The following is an 18054-nucleotide window of genomic DNA, read 5'->3' on the forward strand; positions in this document are numbered from 1 at the left end:
AAAACTTGTCTTGCTAAAAGGGCAGTTGCACCACCTTTCTCTCTTTCAACACAACTGTTCTTTCTGATGCATTTACAAATTCTCGTATTCATCTGACATATTACCTGATGGCATATAAACATGCATCTATTCAACCACCTCCAAAAAAGGGAGTGAATGTCAACCTTACAGGAATTGTCCTCACTTTGTTCTCTTGAAAACAAAAGAGAAGGTCATGAATGGTTACCAATATGCCAGTATGGATTCTGCTATTCTCGTTCTACAGCATATGTGCTAATCAGTATCATCCACTTTGGACACAGAATATGAAAGGTTTGAAGAAACTCGTGGTTGCTCTTTATATTTACACTTCGCTGTTTTTCAGTCTTCGAGAGTTGCACTTCTGACTGCATCAGCACATTGATCGTAGTCTTTCTGTGGGTCTTTTCCCTGTCTTCTCACATCAAACCTTTTTGCTAACCTTTCCTTTTCCATGTTGTTTAAATTACCATACCAAATTTGATTCTCTGCTTACACATTCTCGAATGCTAACAATGCTATGCTTCTTCCTAATGTCTTCATTTATAATATGATTCTTCCATCATCAAATTCCTGCCATGTACCCTCAAGGGGTGTACAGGATATGATAGTACTACATGAAAAATTTACATCATTACTAACTTCCTATCTACAATTTTCCTCCAAATCAGTCTGTTACTTGTCAAGACTCCAACATTATCAGATCTTATATTTCTATCGTCTAAGGCACTTTGTACCGTATCAATCCACCTATATCTTGGTCTTCCTCTGGGTCGTTTTCCTGCCAATCTGGCAGAGAACACTTGTTTTGCTAATCTTTCCTCTCCCATTCTATTTAAGTGACCATACCACCTGAGATTAGCTCTGCTAACACATTCCTGGATGCTGACAGTGTCAAGTTCTTTCCTAATATTCTTGTTTTTAATATGATATTGCCATTGATGCCATCTGTTCACGCCTCTAATCTTTCTCAGGACTCATATCTGCGGTCTCTAGTCTTTGGTCAAGTGTTTTACTTCTGACCCAGCTCTCAGATCCATAAGTTAAAATTGGTTTGAACACTGTCTTGTATACAGCTAATTTAGTTCCGACTAATTTCTCTCTTATTCCATATGAATTTATTCAATTGACTTCCCACCATACCAGCTTTGCTGATTCTGTTGTCTATTTCTATATTTAATTTACCATCTTCAGTAAAAATCCTGCCTAAGTAACTGAAATGTTTTACTTGTTCCACAGGTTCTCCATTCACAACACAGTTGACATTTTCAATGATTCTGCCTATTTTCATTGTCTTTGTCTTTTTAATGCTAACCTTCATACCATATCTATTACAACAGTTATTCAATTTAGTCAGAGAATCTTGCAGACTTGTAGCGGATTTATTTAGAAGTATAACATCATGTGCATAAAGCAAAGAGCTGATATTAACATCTCCAATTCTGATATCATGTTTAATACCACTTTCCTTCATAATGTGATCCATATAGATAATGAATAACAGAAGGGATAATGTACATCCTTGTCTCACACCAGATTTAACATTAAACCATCTTCCTGTACTTCCTTCAATTCTAACTGCTGACTTACAACTCAAATAAAGACTAAGTATTGCTTGATATATTGCCCCATTGACACCATATAACTGCAGCGTATTGAATAGCTTCTCTCTTGGCACCTTGTCATATGCCTTTTCCAAATCGACAAAACTTAAATACAGATCTTTGTTATATTCCCATGCTTTCTCGACTATTTGTCGTAAAGAAGACCTGATCCTGACAGCATCTATTTGGCCTGAATCCAGCTTGTTCTTCACCAAGATTTTCTTCCACAATTCTTCTCAACCGTTTTCTCAAGTATACTTGCATAGATCTTGCCAGGAACATTCATTAGGGAAATACCTCTGTAATTCTCACATTCAGTTTTATTTCCCTTTTTATATATGGGTACTATGAGAGCTCTGCTCCAATCATCGGGAATTCGTCCCTCAGTCCAGGCTTTCTGAACTATGCAGTGCAGCCACTGTAAGACTTTTATACCACCATACTTCAGCATTTCTGGTCGAATATCATCTACTCCTGCTGCCTTTCCACATTTCAAGCCTTCGATGGCTTTTTCTACTTCAAGTATGGATATGTATTCCTGACTGCATGCCTGGTCAGTGTTTTTTTATCACTGTGCTGTCGTCACTGCTTGTTTCATTTAGCAGTTTTTCAAAGTAATTACTCCATACTTCAAGGATATCTTTTTCTCCTGTTTTCATGTCACCTTTATCATCTCTAACTCCTTTTACAGCACTCTTTCCCCCATTCCTAAGCTTCTTCAACAACCTCCAGAATATTTTGCCACCTTCTTAATATTTATTTTCTATATTCTTGCCAAAGTCCTCCTGACTTTTGTTTAGCTAGTTTTACACACTGTTTAGCCTTCTTACATTTGTCTCTGTATTCTGTAAGAGTAAAAGCTGACTTATTTTCCAGGAACTTTTGATATGCTTTCTTCTTTTCCTTCACTGCCTCTTTAACTTCCTATGTCCACCAGGGAGCTCTGATTTTTTTATCCTTGCACACAACCTCACCACATGCTTCTCTGGCAGAATCAATCAATGTTTTCTTCAGAGTTTGCCACTGAATCTCCAAGGTTTGATTCCTGTTCTCAAACTCTTTCATTTTCTTTTCAATAATCTTTCTGTATTTTAGTCTACAGTTCACATCTGAGAGCTGCTCAACTTTTATTCGCTTTAAAACTTTCTTACATGTTATTCTTTTCAATATGAAATTCAATTTTATCCTGCTCAAGACTAAATAGTGATCACTTTCAATTTCAAATCCTCTGTACACTCTGGTGTCCTGCACCAGGGAGAAAACATCACTATCAACAATAACATAGTCAATGAGACTTTTTTTATTCCTAGCCTCTTCTCTCCATGTGAATTTGTGCACATTTTTATGTTGGAACATGGTGTTAGTAATAACCAGTCCATGTCCTGAGCAGAAATCCAACATATATTTGCCATTATTATTAGCTTTGCTCTTTTCTCCAAATTTTCCCAAAATATTTTTATATGTCTCACAATCATTTCCTGCTCTGCTATTTAGATCCCCAACAAGGACCAACTTTTCCTTTTTCATTGTGTCAGTTGTTTTTTCTAAAGCGTCAAAAAATTCCTCCACTTCTACCTTAGTAGAACCTTCTGTGGGACCATAGGCCAAATAAGTCTCATTGTCCAGTTCCCCATTCTCATATTTGCCCACATTACTCTACTTGAGACTGACTGCCATTCAAGAAGATTAGCCTCATATTTTGTGTTGAATACTATGGCTACTCCTTCCATGATTCTTCCATGTGCTCACTAATTTTTCTCATAACTCTCATATCTGTGGTCTCTACTCTTTGATCAACTGCTTCATTTTGAACCCAACACCCAGATTCATAAATTAAAATTAGTTTGAACCACTGTCTTGTATACTGCCAGTTTGGTGTTTCAGCTGATTTCTCTCATTACATATAAATTTATTCACCTAGCTACTTGCCATACCAGATTTGCTTATACTGTTGTCTATTTCCATATTTAATTTACTGTCTTCACTTAAAACTTGTGCCTAAATAACTGAAATATTTTAATTTTCTATAGGCCCTGAGGAATGCAGTTGAAATTTTCTGTGCTCCTGCCTATTGTCAGAGTTTTGTTCTTTTATTGATGATTTTCATGCCAAATTTGTTACATCTGTTATTCAGTTTTAGTTAAATGATAGATAAGTTTCTACATGCACTGCTCAACTTTGCAATGCACATGCCTTCAACCTATCTGAATAGGGAATATTTCACAGACTTGTCACCAGCTCTGTCACTCATCTTTGAATCCTCTCTCCCACCTCCTGATCCCAAGAAACCCAGGTAACCGAATCAAGATGCAGCTAAATCATAGACCTTATAAAGAGGGATAGCACCTTCCCTATTTTTGCTTGTTAGCATGTTTTTCAACATCCAAATAATTCTTTAAGCTAATTTACCAACTTTTGCAATATGCCCTCTGAAATTCAACTCTCTGTCCACCATTTTCCCAGTCCCTAGCCTCGTCAATTTCCTGATATCCACTACCAATAATATAATACATGGCATGCAACCTTTTCAACCCAAAGTACATAATCTTACATTTTGCAACATTAAATTGATAATCATTATCTTTTGCCACAGTGCCAATTTATTTAAATCATACTGCAAGCCCTCCCTAGTTTTGCATCATCAGCAAACACCTGAATATCCCTCCTCCCTAAATTTTTCTGTACATCATTTATATACAAATTAAAGAGTAGTGATCCTAGTACAAAACTCTGAGATACTCCACTAATTACCTCATTCTCTTGGATTCCAGTCCACCATATACTACTCTCTAGTGTATGTCTGTTAGCCTCCCCTCCCAACCATGCTACTAGCTTCATATCCATTCCCATTTACTCTAACTTTTATAATATGTTTCAGTAAAGAGATACCTTGAGTAGACATATTAACTAAAATTATAATAATGGAATTAACTCATGTAAAATATTATTTATTAGCATACTTTTCGCCTAAGTATCACAGGCGTCTTTAGTACATGTATAAAGCTAATTAAATAATAACTGACGATAAACACAAAAACTTATTCTGATTATAAGACCATCAGTTTAATACACATATGTACAAGAACGCTGACTAGTTTTGCTAGCATACTGTCTAGCTTTGTCAAGACTAAAAAACATGAAAAAAAATAATAAATGCAAAAAAATGAAAGAATACAGTAACCGTTTCCAACGGTCAGGCAACTGAATTTGACAGCTCGCGTGACAATGTATGCATGTAGCAAGATACTTCAATAACTGACAGTTTCCAAAGGCACCACCTAAGTAGCTAATGTAAGATAACTAAAAAAGTCAATAAATTTCCTAACTAAAAAAAAAATATATATATATATATTTAGAAAGATATTTAATGACTAAAAACCAAGAATTAATTCAAAGCTTTAATGATAAAAAACACAACTAGTTTCGGCTTTTTACAGCCTTCATCAGGTATCTTTTTAGGAAGAGGAAACAATAATAAAAACTGAAGATTCTAAAAAACTGAGAAGCACAGATAAATCACAGTACATAATTGAATTTAAAAAATGTTGTATTAACATTCGAGTTGTTCTATTTTACGTACCATTGTTTGTTGTATGTGTGGTAGCAGACTCTCGAGAACGCCAGTACTGAATAACAGCAGTATGGCTATCAGGGATGTTATAGCTTAAATTGTTGTTTAAATCTTCAGGATTAAGGACAATCTCCCTGGATTCCACTATCTTTCTTTCAGATTCATCATGACAGCGGAAAATGTTTTCAGATCTATCCCAGGAAATTGAGTGACCTTGAAAATCATTATGAGGATTGTTAGAGAAGAGAATATGGCTGGATAAGGCACTGGCATGTGATCTTTTATAGGAGATGTCTTTTTATGTTTTAGCCGAACTAGAACATGAAAACTCCCTACCATTCCTGGATATAAAACTCTCACGCTGCTCTGGAAAATTTAGAATCTCTATGTACAGAAAACCAATGCATACTAATACATATCTTCACAATCTTTCTCATCATTTTCCACCACAAAAACTCGGAACTATTTCCACCTTGGGACACAGAGCACGCTCTCTTTTAAGGGATCCAGATGAACTTCAAAAAAGAAATTAATCACCTCTCTGAACAAAATGGATATTATAAAAAAACCATTAAGAAATTTCTTATAGACCCTCCTAGGCACTGCAATACAGAAACTACCAATTTTAAAGGTAGCATCTCAATCCCATACATCAGTTTGGTCTTGTTACACCTGATATCTTGAGAATATAGTATTCTCAGTTATCATGGTGTAACATGAAAAATAAATAACATAAATAAAAACCCCTGCATAAAAAGGATAATTTAATTAGTAAAATATTCTTGCATCCAGTATAAATTGAGTAAAATGTAAAGGTCTATTGTTTAGTTAAGATAACAAAAGAAAAGAATGTATTAAGATGTATTATGACTAAACAAGGAATTTGTATTAAATAAGTAGCTAACTAAGAATTAATATAGTAATGCGATTAAGAATGAAAGAGTTAAGTGCATAAGTATAAAAGAATGAGTCATGAAATATGCTATGTAAGAGGCTACAGATTAAGCATTAAGTAGAATTCTGAGAAAAAGTTTAAAAAGGGGGTTAAGATAGAGGCTAACAAGAGAAATAACGGAATATCGCTTAGGGCCTATACCCGGATAGAAACTTCGTTACGAGTTGCCGATCAAAATGACGTATGGCGGCCAAATGCTACCCAATTGGTAGACAGACGGAAGACAAGTAGGAGGTGGGAAAAAGAAGGAAGAAAGGGCGCCGTTAGGGGAGCAGCTATAAAAGGGTTGGTAACCCCCCTCGTGGCTTTTTTGAAGAGTAGGCTCTTTTGGGTTTTGGGGAAGACTTCTAGATAGTCAAGGAGGCTTGAGGCCTTTTTGCCTTTTGCCAGAAGAGAAGAAACGTTTGGATAGTCTCGGTGGTTTGAGTTTGGTTTTCTAGTGGATTTCACAGTGTTCCTGAGTGGAGAGATATGGCTTATATCCTCATGCCACAACAAGGAATCGAAGGTGAGCGGGAAAGCTATTCCCGTATTCCTATGTAGAAAGCGAAATATACCATAGAGTCATAGGAAGTTGTGAAAATATCGATGTCCTCGTTTTGGATAGTACAGCCGACGGCGCAGATGTTTATATAGCCCTGAATTGCAAGAAGTTATGCAAGCAAGTTCGTTCAGTAGAAGGTAAAGGCCCGTAAGTGAAGCTAAAGAAAGGTATTGTGAATTTTGTCTTATGTTAACTATAAGTTGTTTGTGATAGGTAATATTGTCATAATACGGAACTGTTAAGGTGATTAGGGAGAAATTATAATAGGACTTTAGAATTTGATAGAGAGTGTTAAAAGTAAGCTAGCTAGTGTTAGTAATCTGTGAGTAATTATCCTAAGAATCTTGAGTGCCTACTACATTGTAAAAGGAAAGTTAATGACATAGTTGTGTGTTAATGAAGTAAATGGTTTTGTTAATATTGAGTTTGATTAGGGTAAAATGAGTAATCAAGTAGCCTGAGGAATTTGAATGCCTAGTGTGATGTGTAGAGAATCGGAATTTGTCATAAGTATGTGCTAGAGTAGTTAATGATTTTGTTAGTGTACTTCATCATCATCATCATCAAATTCCTGCCATGTACCCTCAAGGGGTGTACAGGATATGACAGTACTACATGAAAAAATTACATCATTACTAACTTCCTATCTACAATTTTCCTCCAAATCAGTCTGTTACTTGTCAAGACTCCAACATTATCAGATCTTATATTTCTATCGTCTAAGGCACTTTGTACCGTATCAATCCACCTATATCTTGGTCTTCCTCTGGGTCGTTTTCCTGCCAACCTGGCAGAGAACACTTGTTTTGCTAATCTTTCCTCTCCCATTCTATTTAAGTGACCATACCATCTGAGATTAGCTCTGCTAACGCATTCCTGGATGCTGACAATGTCAAGTTCTTTTCTAATATCCTCATTTTTAATATGATATTGCCATTGATGCCATCTGTTCACGCCTCTAATCTTTCTCAGGACTCTCATATCTGCGGTCTCTAGTCTTTGGTCAAGTGTTTTACTTCTGACCCAGCTCTCAGATCCATAAGTTAAAATTGGTTTGAACACAGTCTTGTATACAGCTAATTTAGTGTTCCGACTAATTTCTTTCTTATTCCATATGAATTTATTCAATTGACTTCCCACGATACCAGCTTTGCTGATTCTGTTGTCTATTTCTATATTTAGTTTACCATCTTGAGTAAAAATTGTGCCTAAGTAGCTGAAATGGTTTACTTGTTCCACAGGTTCTCCATTCACAACACAGTTGACATTTTCAATGATTCTGCCTATTTTCATTGTCTTTGTCTTTTTATTGCTGACCTTCATACCATATCTATTACAACAGCAATTGAATTTAGTCAGAGAATCTTGCAGACTTGTAGCGGATTTATTTAGAAGTATAACATCATCCGCATAAAGCAAAGAGCTGACATTAACATCTCCAATTTTGATATCAGGTTTAATACCACATTCCTTCATAATGTGATCCATATAGATAATGAATAACAGAGGGGATAATGTACATCCTTGTCTCACACCAGATTTAACATTAAACCATCTTCCTGTACTTCCTTCAATTCTAACTGCTGACTCACAACTCAAATAAAGACTAAGTATTGCTTGATATAATGCCCCATTGACACCATATAACTGCAGCGTATTGAATAGCTTCTCTCTTGGCACCTTATCATATGCCTTTTCCAAATCGACAAAACTTAAATACAGATCTTTGTTATATTCCCATGCTTTCTCGACTATTTGTCGTAAAGTGAAGATCTGATCCTGACAGCCTCTATTTGCCCTGAATCCAGCTTGTTCTTCACCAAGCTTTTCTTCCACAATTCTTCTCAACCGTTTCTCAAGTATACTTGCATAGATCTTACCAGGAACACTAAGTAGGGAAATACCTCTGTAATTCTCACATTCAGTTTTATTTCCCTTTTTATATATGGGTACTACGAGAGCTCTACTCCAATCATTGGGAATTCGTCCCTCCGTCCAAGCTTTCTGAACTATGCAGTGCAGCCACTGTAAGACTCTTATACCACCATACTTTAGCATTTCTGGTCGAATATCATCTACTCCTGCTGCCTTTCCACATTTCAAGCCTTTGATGGCTTTTTCTACTTCAAGTATGGATATGTATTCCTGACTGCATGCCTGGTCAGTGTTTTTTATCACTGTGCTGTCATCACTGCTTGTTTCATTTAGCAGTTTTTCAAAGTAATTACTCCATACTTCAAGGATATCTTTTTCTCCTGTTTTCATTTCACCTTTATCATCTCTAATTCCTTTTACAGCACTCTTTCCTCCATTCCTAAGCTTCTTCAACAACCTCCAGAATATTTTGCCACCTTCTTGATATTTATTTTCTATATTCTTGCCAAAGTCCTCCCATGACTTTTGTTTAGCTAGTTTTACACACTGTTTAGCTTTCTTACATTTGTCTCTGTATTCTGTAAGAGTAAAAGCTGACTTATTTGCCAGGAACTTTTGATATGCTTTCTTCTTTTCCTTCACTGCCTCTTTAACTTCCTGTGTCCACCAGGGAGTTCTGATTTTTTTATCCTTGCACACAACCTCACCACATGCCTCTCTGGCAGAATCAATCAATGTTTCCTTCAGAGTTTGCCACTGACTCTCCAAGGTTTGATTCCTGTTCTCAAACTCTTTCATTTTCTTTTCAATAATATTTCTGTATTTTAGTCTACAGTTCATATCTGAGAGCTGCTCAACTTTTATTCGCTTTAAAACTTTCTTACATGTTATTCTTTTCAATATGAAATTCAATTTTATCCTGCTCAAGACTAAATAGTGATCACTTCCAATTTCAAATCCTCTGTACACTCTGGTGTCCTGCACCAGGGAGAAAACATCACTATCAACAATAACATAGTCAATGAGACTTTTCTTATTCCTAGCCTCTTCTCTCCATGTGAATTTGTGCACATTTTTATGTTGGAACATGGTGTTAGTAATAACCAGTCCATGTCCTGAGCAGAAATCCAAGAGATATTTGCCATTATTATGTACGTTATGTTAGTGTACTTGAAGTTGAATAATCTAATAATGTGTGGTGATCTAATTTTTCCATGTTAAGTGAATTCATGTTTTGTATGAAATTTTGTGGCGGCATGATTGTAGTAACTTTTGTCGAATCATAGCCCAACTACTTGTATTAAGCTAATTTTAGTGTGTAAGTAATTTAGTTGAGTATTTTGATATGTACCATGTTTAGAGAAATAATAAACCTTTTGTTTAATGATAAAAAAAGTTGTCTGATATTGCTAATCCAATGCACCGCTTAGAAACATTCGAGCCTAACCACGCGGGAAATTAATGTTAAGAAACGGGAAGTTTAAGGAATTAATGTTGAGTAACAAGGAATAGTGTCACGACTGCAATAGTTACACTTTCAGATATTTGAGTTCCTTTTCTCTGTTTATGTATAAAATATCTTAAACTAAATATCCCAAAGGGCGCAGTTAAAATACAAATACTAGGGATACTACGGGGAACAATAGCTCAGATATTGGTAGAAATTTTGGTGATGTCTTGAAAGTAGAAGTTAGGATAATATAGACGAAGGCAGTTTGTAAGACAAACAAAATCGTAAGATAGGGGCATAACAGTCTCCCAAAAATTGGCTAAAGTCCTTATGAAGTACAACATCAGGACGTTATTCACTACACTTCCAAAAATCCGATCTCTTATAAGCCATCCTAAGCCTAAGCATCACAATCTGAAATATCCTGTCATATATAAACTATGGTGTGACTGTAATGTTCCTTATTATGGTCAAACTAATAAGTCTATTGAACTTTGTATGGAGGAACATAAAAGAGACATCTCCTATAAAAGATCACTTGCAGTGCCTTATCCAGCCATATTCTCTTCTCTAGCAATCCTCATGATGATTTTCAAGGTCACTCAATTTCCTGGGATAGATCTGAAAACATTTTCCGCTGCCATGATGAATTTGAAAGAAAGATAGTGGAATCCAGGGAGATCATCCTTAATCCTGAAGATTTAAACAACAATTTAAGCTATAACATCCCTGATAGCCATACTGCTGTTATTCAGTACTGGCGTTCTCGAGAGTCTGCTACCACACGTACAACAAACAATGGCACATAAAATAGAACAACTTGAATGTTAATAAGTTTTTTATTTCAGTTATGTACTGCAATTTATCTGTGCTTCTCAGTTTTTTAGAATCTTCAGTTATTATTATTGTTTCCTCTTCCTAAAAAGATACCTGATGCAGGCTGTAAAAAGCCAAAACTAGTTGTGTTTTTTATCATTAAAAGCTTTTAATTAATTCTCGGTTTTTCAGTCATGAAATGTCTTTCTAAAATGTATCAAAGTAACCGAGTCAATGTGCATGAATACATATATATATATATATATATATATATATATATATATCCAACTAAAAAGTTAGGAAAGATTAGCTGATTTATAAACTAATATCTCCCACAAAGGGGATAGATGTAAACCATCGGATCTGTTTAAGTTAGGAGAGAAGTAAAGTTTCACACGTTTCTTTATAAAGCCGTTTCATGAGGAACCGATTTATGTGAAGGACTCTTGTCTTGTTCCAATGAACTCTATGTCTAGTGATGATGGCATGTTCTGCAAGTCCAGACTGTTCAGGTTCAAGGTATTGAACATAAAACTGGTGTTCTTCTAGCCGAATAGAGGCAGATCTTCCTGTTTGTCTGAAATAAGATAATCCACAAGAGTAGGTAATCTGGTAGACACCTGGATAGCTAAGATGAGGAAGCTTGTCCTTTTTAGAACTGAGAAAGGTGGAGATTTTTCTGCAAGGTCGAAAGGTAACAAAAATATTTAGTGGTTTTAAAACTTTTGCTATGTGTTCACTAATGCCTTGCACATAAGGGGTAGGAATGCATGTTATTTCTTCTGTATTTGAAGAGGAAGACATTAAAACTACTCAAAGCTCTTTTGATGCAAGAATTCTTATATCCATTAGATAAAAAGGAGGAAATAATATATTGCAGTTCTTTCTGTAACAGATTGTCTGAAGAATGAAAGGAGTGGGCCTGATGAACAAGTGTTTTAATAGTTGCTGCCTTTTGACTGGGATGGTGATGAGATTCTGCATGGATATAATGTATGAGTCTTCTTTCTATATACTGAGAAATGTAGGTTACCATCTGATTGGCAAAGAATTAAAAGATCTAAAAAGGTTAACTGCTTATTTAATTCTACTTGTAGGGTGAACTGGATCCTTGGATGAAGTGCATTTAACTTGGAGAGAAACTGTTGTAGTTCATCAGAAGAGCCATTCCAGATAGCAAAAATGTCATCGACGTATCTGAACCAATGAGTAGTTCTAGGAGAAATGTCAAAAATGCGTTGTTCAAAGTGCTCCATAAAGAAGTTGGTGATAGAAGGAGAAAGAGGATTGCCCATTGCTGTTCCTTCAATTTGTTGATACAACTTGTTTTTAAAGGAAAAATAACCAGAGTGTATTACAAAGTCAAATATTTTTACAATGTTTGAAGGAAATTCTGGTTGCAGTAATTCAATGCTCTCAGATAAAGGAACATTGGTAAATAATGAAACAACGTCTAAACTGATCATAATATCCGAAATGTCCAAATGAAGATCTGAAATTTTATTTTTGAAATCCAAAGTATTTTTTATATACGTATCAGTTCCTCTAGTTGAAGAAGTGAATAAATTTGATAAAAAATTTAGAAATTTTTATAAGTGGGACAACCTATACAATCTACAACTGGCTTTCCACCTTTCTCACTTCTCCAAAGGACAAGCTTCCTCATCTTAGTTATCCAGGTGTCTACCAGATTCCTTGTTCTTGTGGATTATCTTATTTTGGACAAGCAGGAAAATCTGTCTCTATTTGGCTAGAAGAACACCAGTCTTATATTCAATACCTTGAACCTGAACAGTCTGGACTTACAGAACATGCCATCATCACTAGACATAGAGTTCATTGGAACAAGACAAGAGTCCTTCACAAAAGTCAATTCCTCATGGAAGGCTTTATAAAGAAACGTGAAACTTTACTTCACTCTCGTAACTTAAACAGATCTGATGGTTTACGTCTATCCCCTTTGTGGGAAATAGTACTTTATAAATCAGCTAATCTTTCTTAACTTTTTAATTGTGTGTGTATATATATATATGTACTTTTAGTTAGGAAATTTATTGACCTTTTTTAGTTATCTTACATTAGCTACTTAGGTGGCACCTTTTGGAATTGTCAGTTATTGTTTAATTAGCTTTATACATGTACTGAAGATGCCTGTGATACTCAGGCGAAAATTATACTAATAAATAATATTTTATGTGAGTTAATTCCGTTATTATAATTTTAATTAACTTTTATTATGTGGTTTTATTATGTAATTTTTATGTCGTATTCTCTGAAATGCCTTTGCAAAGTCCAGCAGTATCATGGTGTAGCCATTTCCTTTATCTAATTCCACTGTCACTTTATTATAAAATGTGAATAAATTGCTAAGAGAGACCTACCCTTTACATAGCCATGCTGCCCACCATAGAATATCATATCCCTATCCACCCACTGTTGGTAACCAGCATTTCCAATACTTTAACAACCACTCCTGATATACTAATTGGTCTGTAGTTTGCTGCTTCTGTCTTGGAGTCACCTTTATGTAATGGAACTATCTTACTCTCTTTCCACTCCCTTGGGACTTTGCCAGAGCCGAGACTTGGGTTGAACAACTTCATCAGAAGCTATGCTCTCCAGTCCTACTGCTGTGTTTACATTGATATTTTTCTGTGTTGAATCCTGAATATCCTGTTCATCTACCTCAATTTTGATGCGCAGCTCAGTCATAAGCAACTCAACAATTTCTTTTCCTTCTGTCACTTTCCTACTGTCAGCATTGATTAAAGTGACCCTACCATAGTCATTTTTCATCTTACTTGATACATAACAGAAAAACTCTTTTTGATTTACTTTGGCCTGCTTAGCTAATTTTCTCCCATTCTTTCTTGCACTTTGTACTGCTCATGGGTATGCTGATCATCCTTTTCTGTTTATCTCTACTCTTTCATTTAATCCCTGCCTGGTTTATCCTCCTGACCTTGGGTTTGTAGTCTTAATACTGCTTCTCTCAAACAATCTCTGACCACATCCCATGCACTAGTGACATTCTTTCCTTGTAGCTTCTTGAGCCATGGCACTGCTCCAAGATGCCTCCTAAGTCTGCCATAATTACCAGCTTTATATTTCAACATAAAACCTTTCTTGACAGAGAATTCCACATGTGTAGCAACTTCCCAGAACAAGAATGCATGATCACCCTTCCCAATTGGAGGCAGAGTGTCTACCTTGGTCATGGATGTATCTTCTGATTCTGTTACCAAAATTATCACAGAATTCCATTCCAAAAATTCATTTTAAGATCTGCCTTAATATTTTTTATGAACTAATGAGTTGTTTTAAAAAATATTAAAATTAATATTTGACATTAAGATAAAATAACTGAAGTACTTTTTTTAAGGCTTCAAGACTAGGATCTACAATGCTTCCTGCACCAGCATCCCATCAAGGGCGTCCCTATATGTCTCAGTCGTCAAGCCCACGTTTTTTTATGGGTGGCCATCAGACTATGCCATTACGCTACCCATCAAGACCTTTCATGTGATGTTTAATTTTATTCTTGTCTTTACTATGTGAAATAAGTAAGCAAAATTGCCTGTGGACATTAAAAAAAAAGTAAGCCAAGCCAACTTATAATTGTGTTTGACTGGTAATTTATAAATATTCATCTTGTATGTTATTTTAAGAACTCTCATTTCTAGGTGTACAAGTGTATTCATGTTTTATCATATTTCATCTTTGTTGTTTCAGCGACACTACTGTCACCTGTAAACTTTTCATAGTTTGGGTTTTGGCTCATGATGCAGCTTGGTTTTCTTCTTTAGCACAATGAAAATTAAGAATTGACTACTATTCCTAAAATTTTTCATAATATAAACAGTACAGCAGTTATAGTATACAATTGTTGGCTTTTCTGTTAATTATTATATTAAACAGGTTTTTTAAAATATGTGGTATTGTTTTAATAAAGTGACAACAAGCACCTAAAGAGTAAGAAATTTTAATTTTCAGAGAAAAAACTTCAGATGAAAAAGTTTTTATACTGATAAAATTTAGTCTTTTGTTTTGATTTTTCATGGCTGACACAGTTCTTTTCAAGAGTTAATTTGCTATTCTTTTTTTTTTCAGCTAGTAGCATTTCCCCCCCCTTAGAAAAAATGATCAAGGCACATCTCACTGGCTGTCACTTATACACATAAATATTTTAATTCTGTTCAGTCACTAATAAAGAAGGCTAGAAATGTTGCCAGGAAAATATTGATATTGTGAAACTTGAAATCATTAAGGAATTTATAAATTTTATTTGGGTAATAATAGCTTTACTTAATACAAAGTGAAAAGAAAAAAATTTTGGTGATTTAATAAGAATGTACATGAACAGATTTCATGCTCGAATATATGAGTTCATTAGTATTGGCATCTGTGTTTTTCTTTCTTGTTAGTTTCATGCATAGCTTTTTATTATTTATATCCTTGAACATTTCAGATTAATTTGAAATATTATAAAATCTTTTATGTTAGGGCTAGTTGTAGTATAAAGTAAGATATGTTTTTTCTCTTGAAATATATATTTATATAAAAAATGTCAGCTCAGAGAAGTCTAATATTATTTATTTCTTAAGTTGGACCAAGGCCACCCATTTCATTGACAAATATTTTGTTGTAAGCATTTTGTAAATTATTTTCAGTTAATTATAAATCAGTAGATTTATTAGCAGTGTTAGAACATATTCAAACAAGTTTTAAATGCATTACATTCTAAGATTTTTACCACTTCATATTAATTATTATTCTGTACATAAATTATTTTCCTTTTTATCCACTTGAATTTTATTTTTTGTTTCAAAATTTCACTTGTACTGAGTGACTTTGCTTACTTTTCCATGCCTTTAAACATAGTTTTGTTTAAATTGTATACACAGATGGTGACTGTTTATAGAATTATTGGAGTAACTATAATGTAGTTTCAGTTTTCATTTGCTAAGATGTCTTAATGAAACATTTTTAAGTAAATTCAGATTTATGGCTTATTTGCAAGTAATTTTTCATTTTTATGGTATACAGCTATTAAACTTTTTTCGTCTGCATGATCTGCATTCCTCTAAATTATGACTAGGAAACTACTGAAGTAATTTAACATGAGATGCGAAAGGAAAAACCCGAATACCCCTAGTATTCTGGTTTTTATTTCCAAATCTCTGCTTAGTTTATAATTTAAATTGGGGAAGTAATCCAACATATGAAAATTTTTATTTCTGTGGTCATTATTACCATAATTATCATTGTTTAGTTGGTAATCTTTTCGAGCAACACCTTAATTTGTGCATTTCTGTTATCCATTGCATTTAATAGATGACAGTGAATTTAGTTAATATGTTTCATAATAATCATATTACCTTCATTTCATATGGAACCACAATAACTTGGTTGTGGCTTTGGGTAGGGGAGAGGTCAAATTCATCAAATTCAAATTACAGTATCTGTAATAACCTATGATTGTAAGATACAATATACTTACTATTTCTCTTGGTATCTGGAGTATAAGAGAAGGAGAGTGTGAAGACAGCCTCACAAAAAAACATTGGCCTTGTGTTTTCTGCCAGTTGGGACAAATTCTGTGGCTCTGTTCTTTATTTCAGTATTTTCCCATTACACTTTAAATTCTTGCACTTTAACTAAACCTGAATTCTACAAGAAGTGTCTCAAGTCACAAGTAGGCTGCACTGAGATTTCCATCTTTATTTTCTGCCTATACTGAATTCAAAACAGTAAAAAAAAAATTTTAAAAAAATTTTCATCACACCAATAACTAATTTTGAAAAGGCTAAAAGCAAGAAACTTTCATGTCCAAATTACACTCAAGCTTGTTATAACTTGTTTAAATTTCTACCTCTTTTGCAACTAATCATTCTGCTGCATCATCACCCACATGAAATTAAATTTTTCAAATGGTTACTTTTTTTCCTCCACTTCTTTCATGGATGATCTTTGTTATCCTCCTTTGTAAATATCACTGTTCCAAACTTGCATCCTACCATTCCAAGAATGTTCAACTCTTGTTGAACTTGGCTTGAAGATTCTAGCTATTTTTTCTGACATGCTTCAAAGATAAGAAAAATATATCCAGTCTAAAAGTTTGTTTTTCGTTTCATGGCATTTCTTTAATTGTTCTGAAGATTTTTGCTCTACAGCTAACTATTGATTTTTTTTTTTTTTTTTTCATGTTAGTTAGGCTTACTTGAGTGATACAGCACTGAGAAAGGATTAAAAATAATATTTAATTTTTCCATTATTTTGTCTCAGATGGGTGATTGGTGATGCTCACAGAAGAGAGGCTGTCATGTTGTGTAATTGCAAATGGGGATTGGGGGGGGGGGGTGATAGTAATGTTCAAGTGGCAGAGAAATATGATTCTTTTCCGCAAAGGCACACAATGATTCATTTAACATTCTTTGATGAAAGTTTCTTCTGTGCCCATTTCTACAGACGGCATCCAAACTCGCAGAACAAATTTTTTTTCCACATTGTTTTCCTCAACTGCTATCCTTGGAATGTTCTTCCTTCTTATGCATTTCTTACACATAATAATCTGCAGATTTTCAAGTTTCTTCTCAACTTTTCACCTATCTAAGTACTAAACAACAGATTATGTTTATGAAAGGAAAATTTGAGGTTAATGATTATTCAAGAATATATATCTATTCACTAAGATAATACATGCCACTGTGTGTATGTGAGGATTTTTTTTTATGGGGGTGGGATGGGGGAAGAAACAAAACGTATATGCATTTTTAGTTTCATTGAGGTTACTAGTTTACTTATCTCTACCCTGCTTGACAACTGATGCAAAAACCAGCTTGTTATTCTTCTTTAAGGTTTGTGCACTGTAATATTTGTTATATAAGAAGTGCTGCATTGCACCATCAACTCTGAATGAAGGGCCAGCATATTCAATATGATAAACCTTGCTATCATATAGTTTAACTTAAAAGTCGATAGAGGCCATTCATTAAGCATATAAGGTAGTGTGTGTCTATATATATATGTATAATATAACTTCTTCTTCTACAGCTTCTCCCACTTAAGTGGGGTCACTGTTTGTTATGAGTCTCCTCCACACCTTCCTGTCTTGGGCTGTCACCATATCCAAGTTCTTCATCTTCAAGTCCTCTTCTACCAGCTCCCTCCATCTCTTCTTTGGCCGCCCACGCTTCCGCCTTCCTTGCACATCCATCTGCA

General features: G+C 34.6%; 1 protein-coding gene across 2 annotated transcripts in view; it reads left to right on the top strand.

Moving 5' to 3' along the window:
• LOC150094599 (uncharacterized) overlaps positions 1-14762 on the top strand; it is a 429939-nt gene extending 415177 nt beyond the window's left edge. For both annotated transcript variants that reach the window (XM_090411060.1, XM_090411061.1), the window contains one exon: positions 14216-14762. In XM_090411060.1, the coding sequence (XP_090267186.1) occupies positions 14216-14359 (144 nt within the window). In that variant the 3' untranslated portion in view covers positions 14360-14762. The remainder of the gene's footprint in view (positions 1-14215) is intronic.
• The last annotated feature ends 3292 nt before the right edge of the window (positions 14763-18054 follow it).

This window comes from Typopeltis vanoorti, chromosome 21, assembly GCF_054136105.1.
Source record: "Typopeltis vanoorti isolate ZY-2024b chromosome 21, IOZ_Tvanoo_1.0, whole genome shotgun sequence".
Lineage (NCBI taxonomy): Eukaryota > Metazoa > Arthropoda > Arachnida > Uropygi > Thelyphonidae > Typopeltis > Typopeltis vanoorti.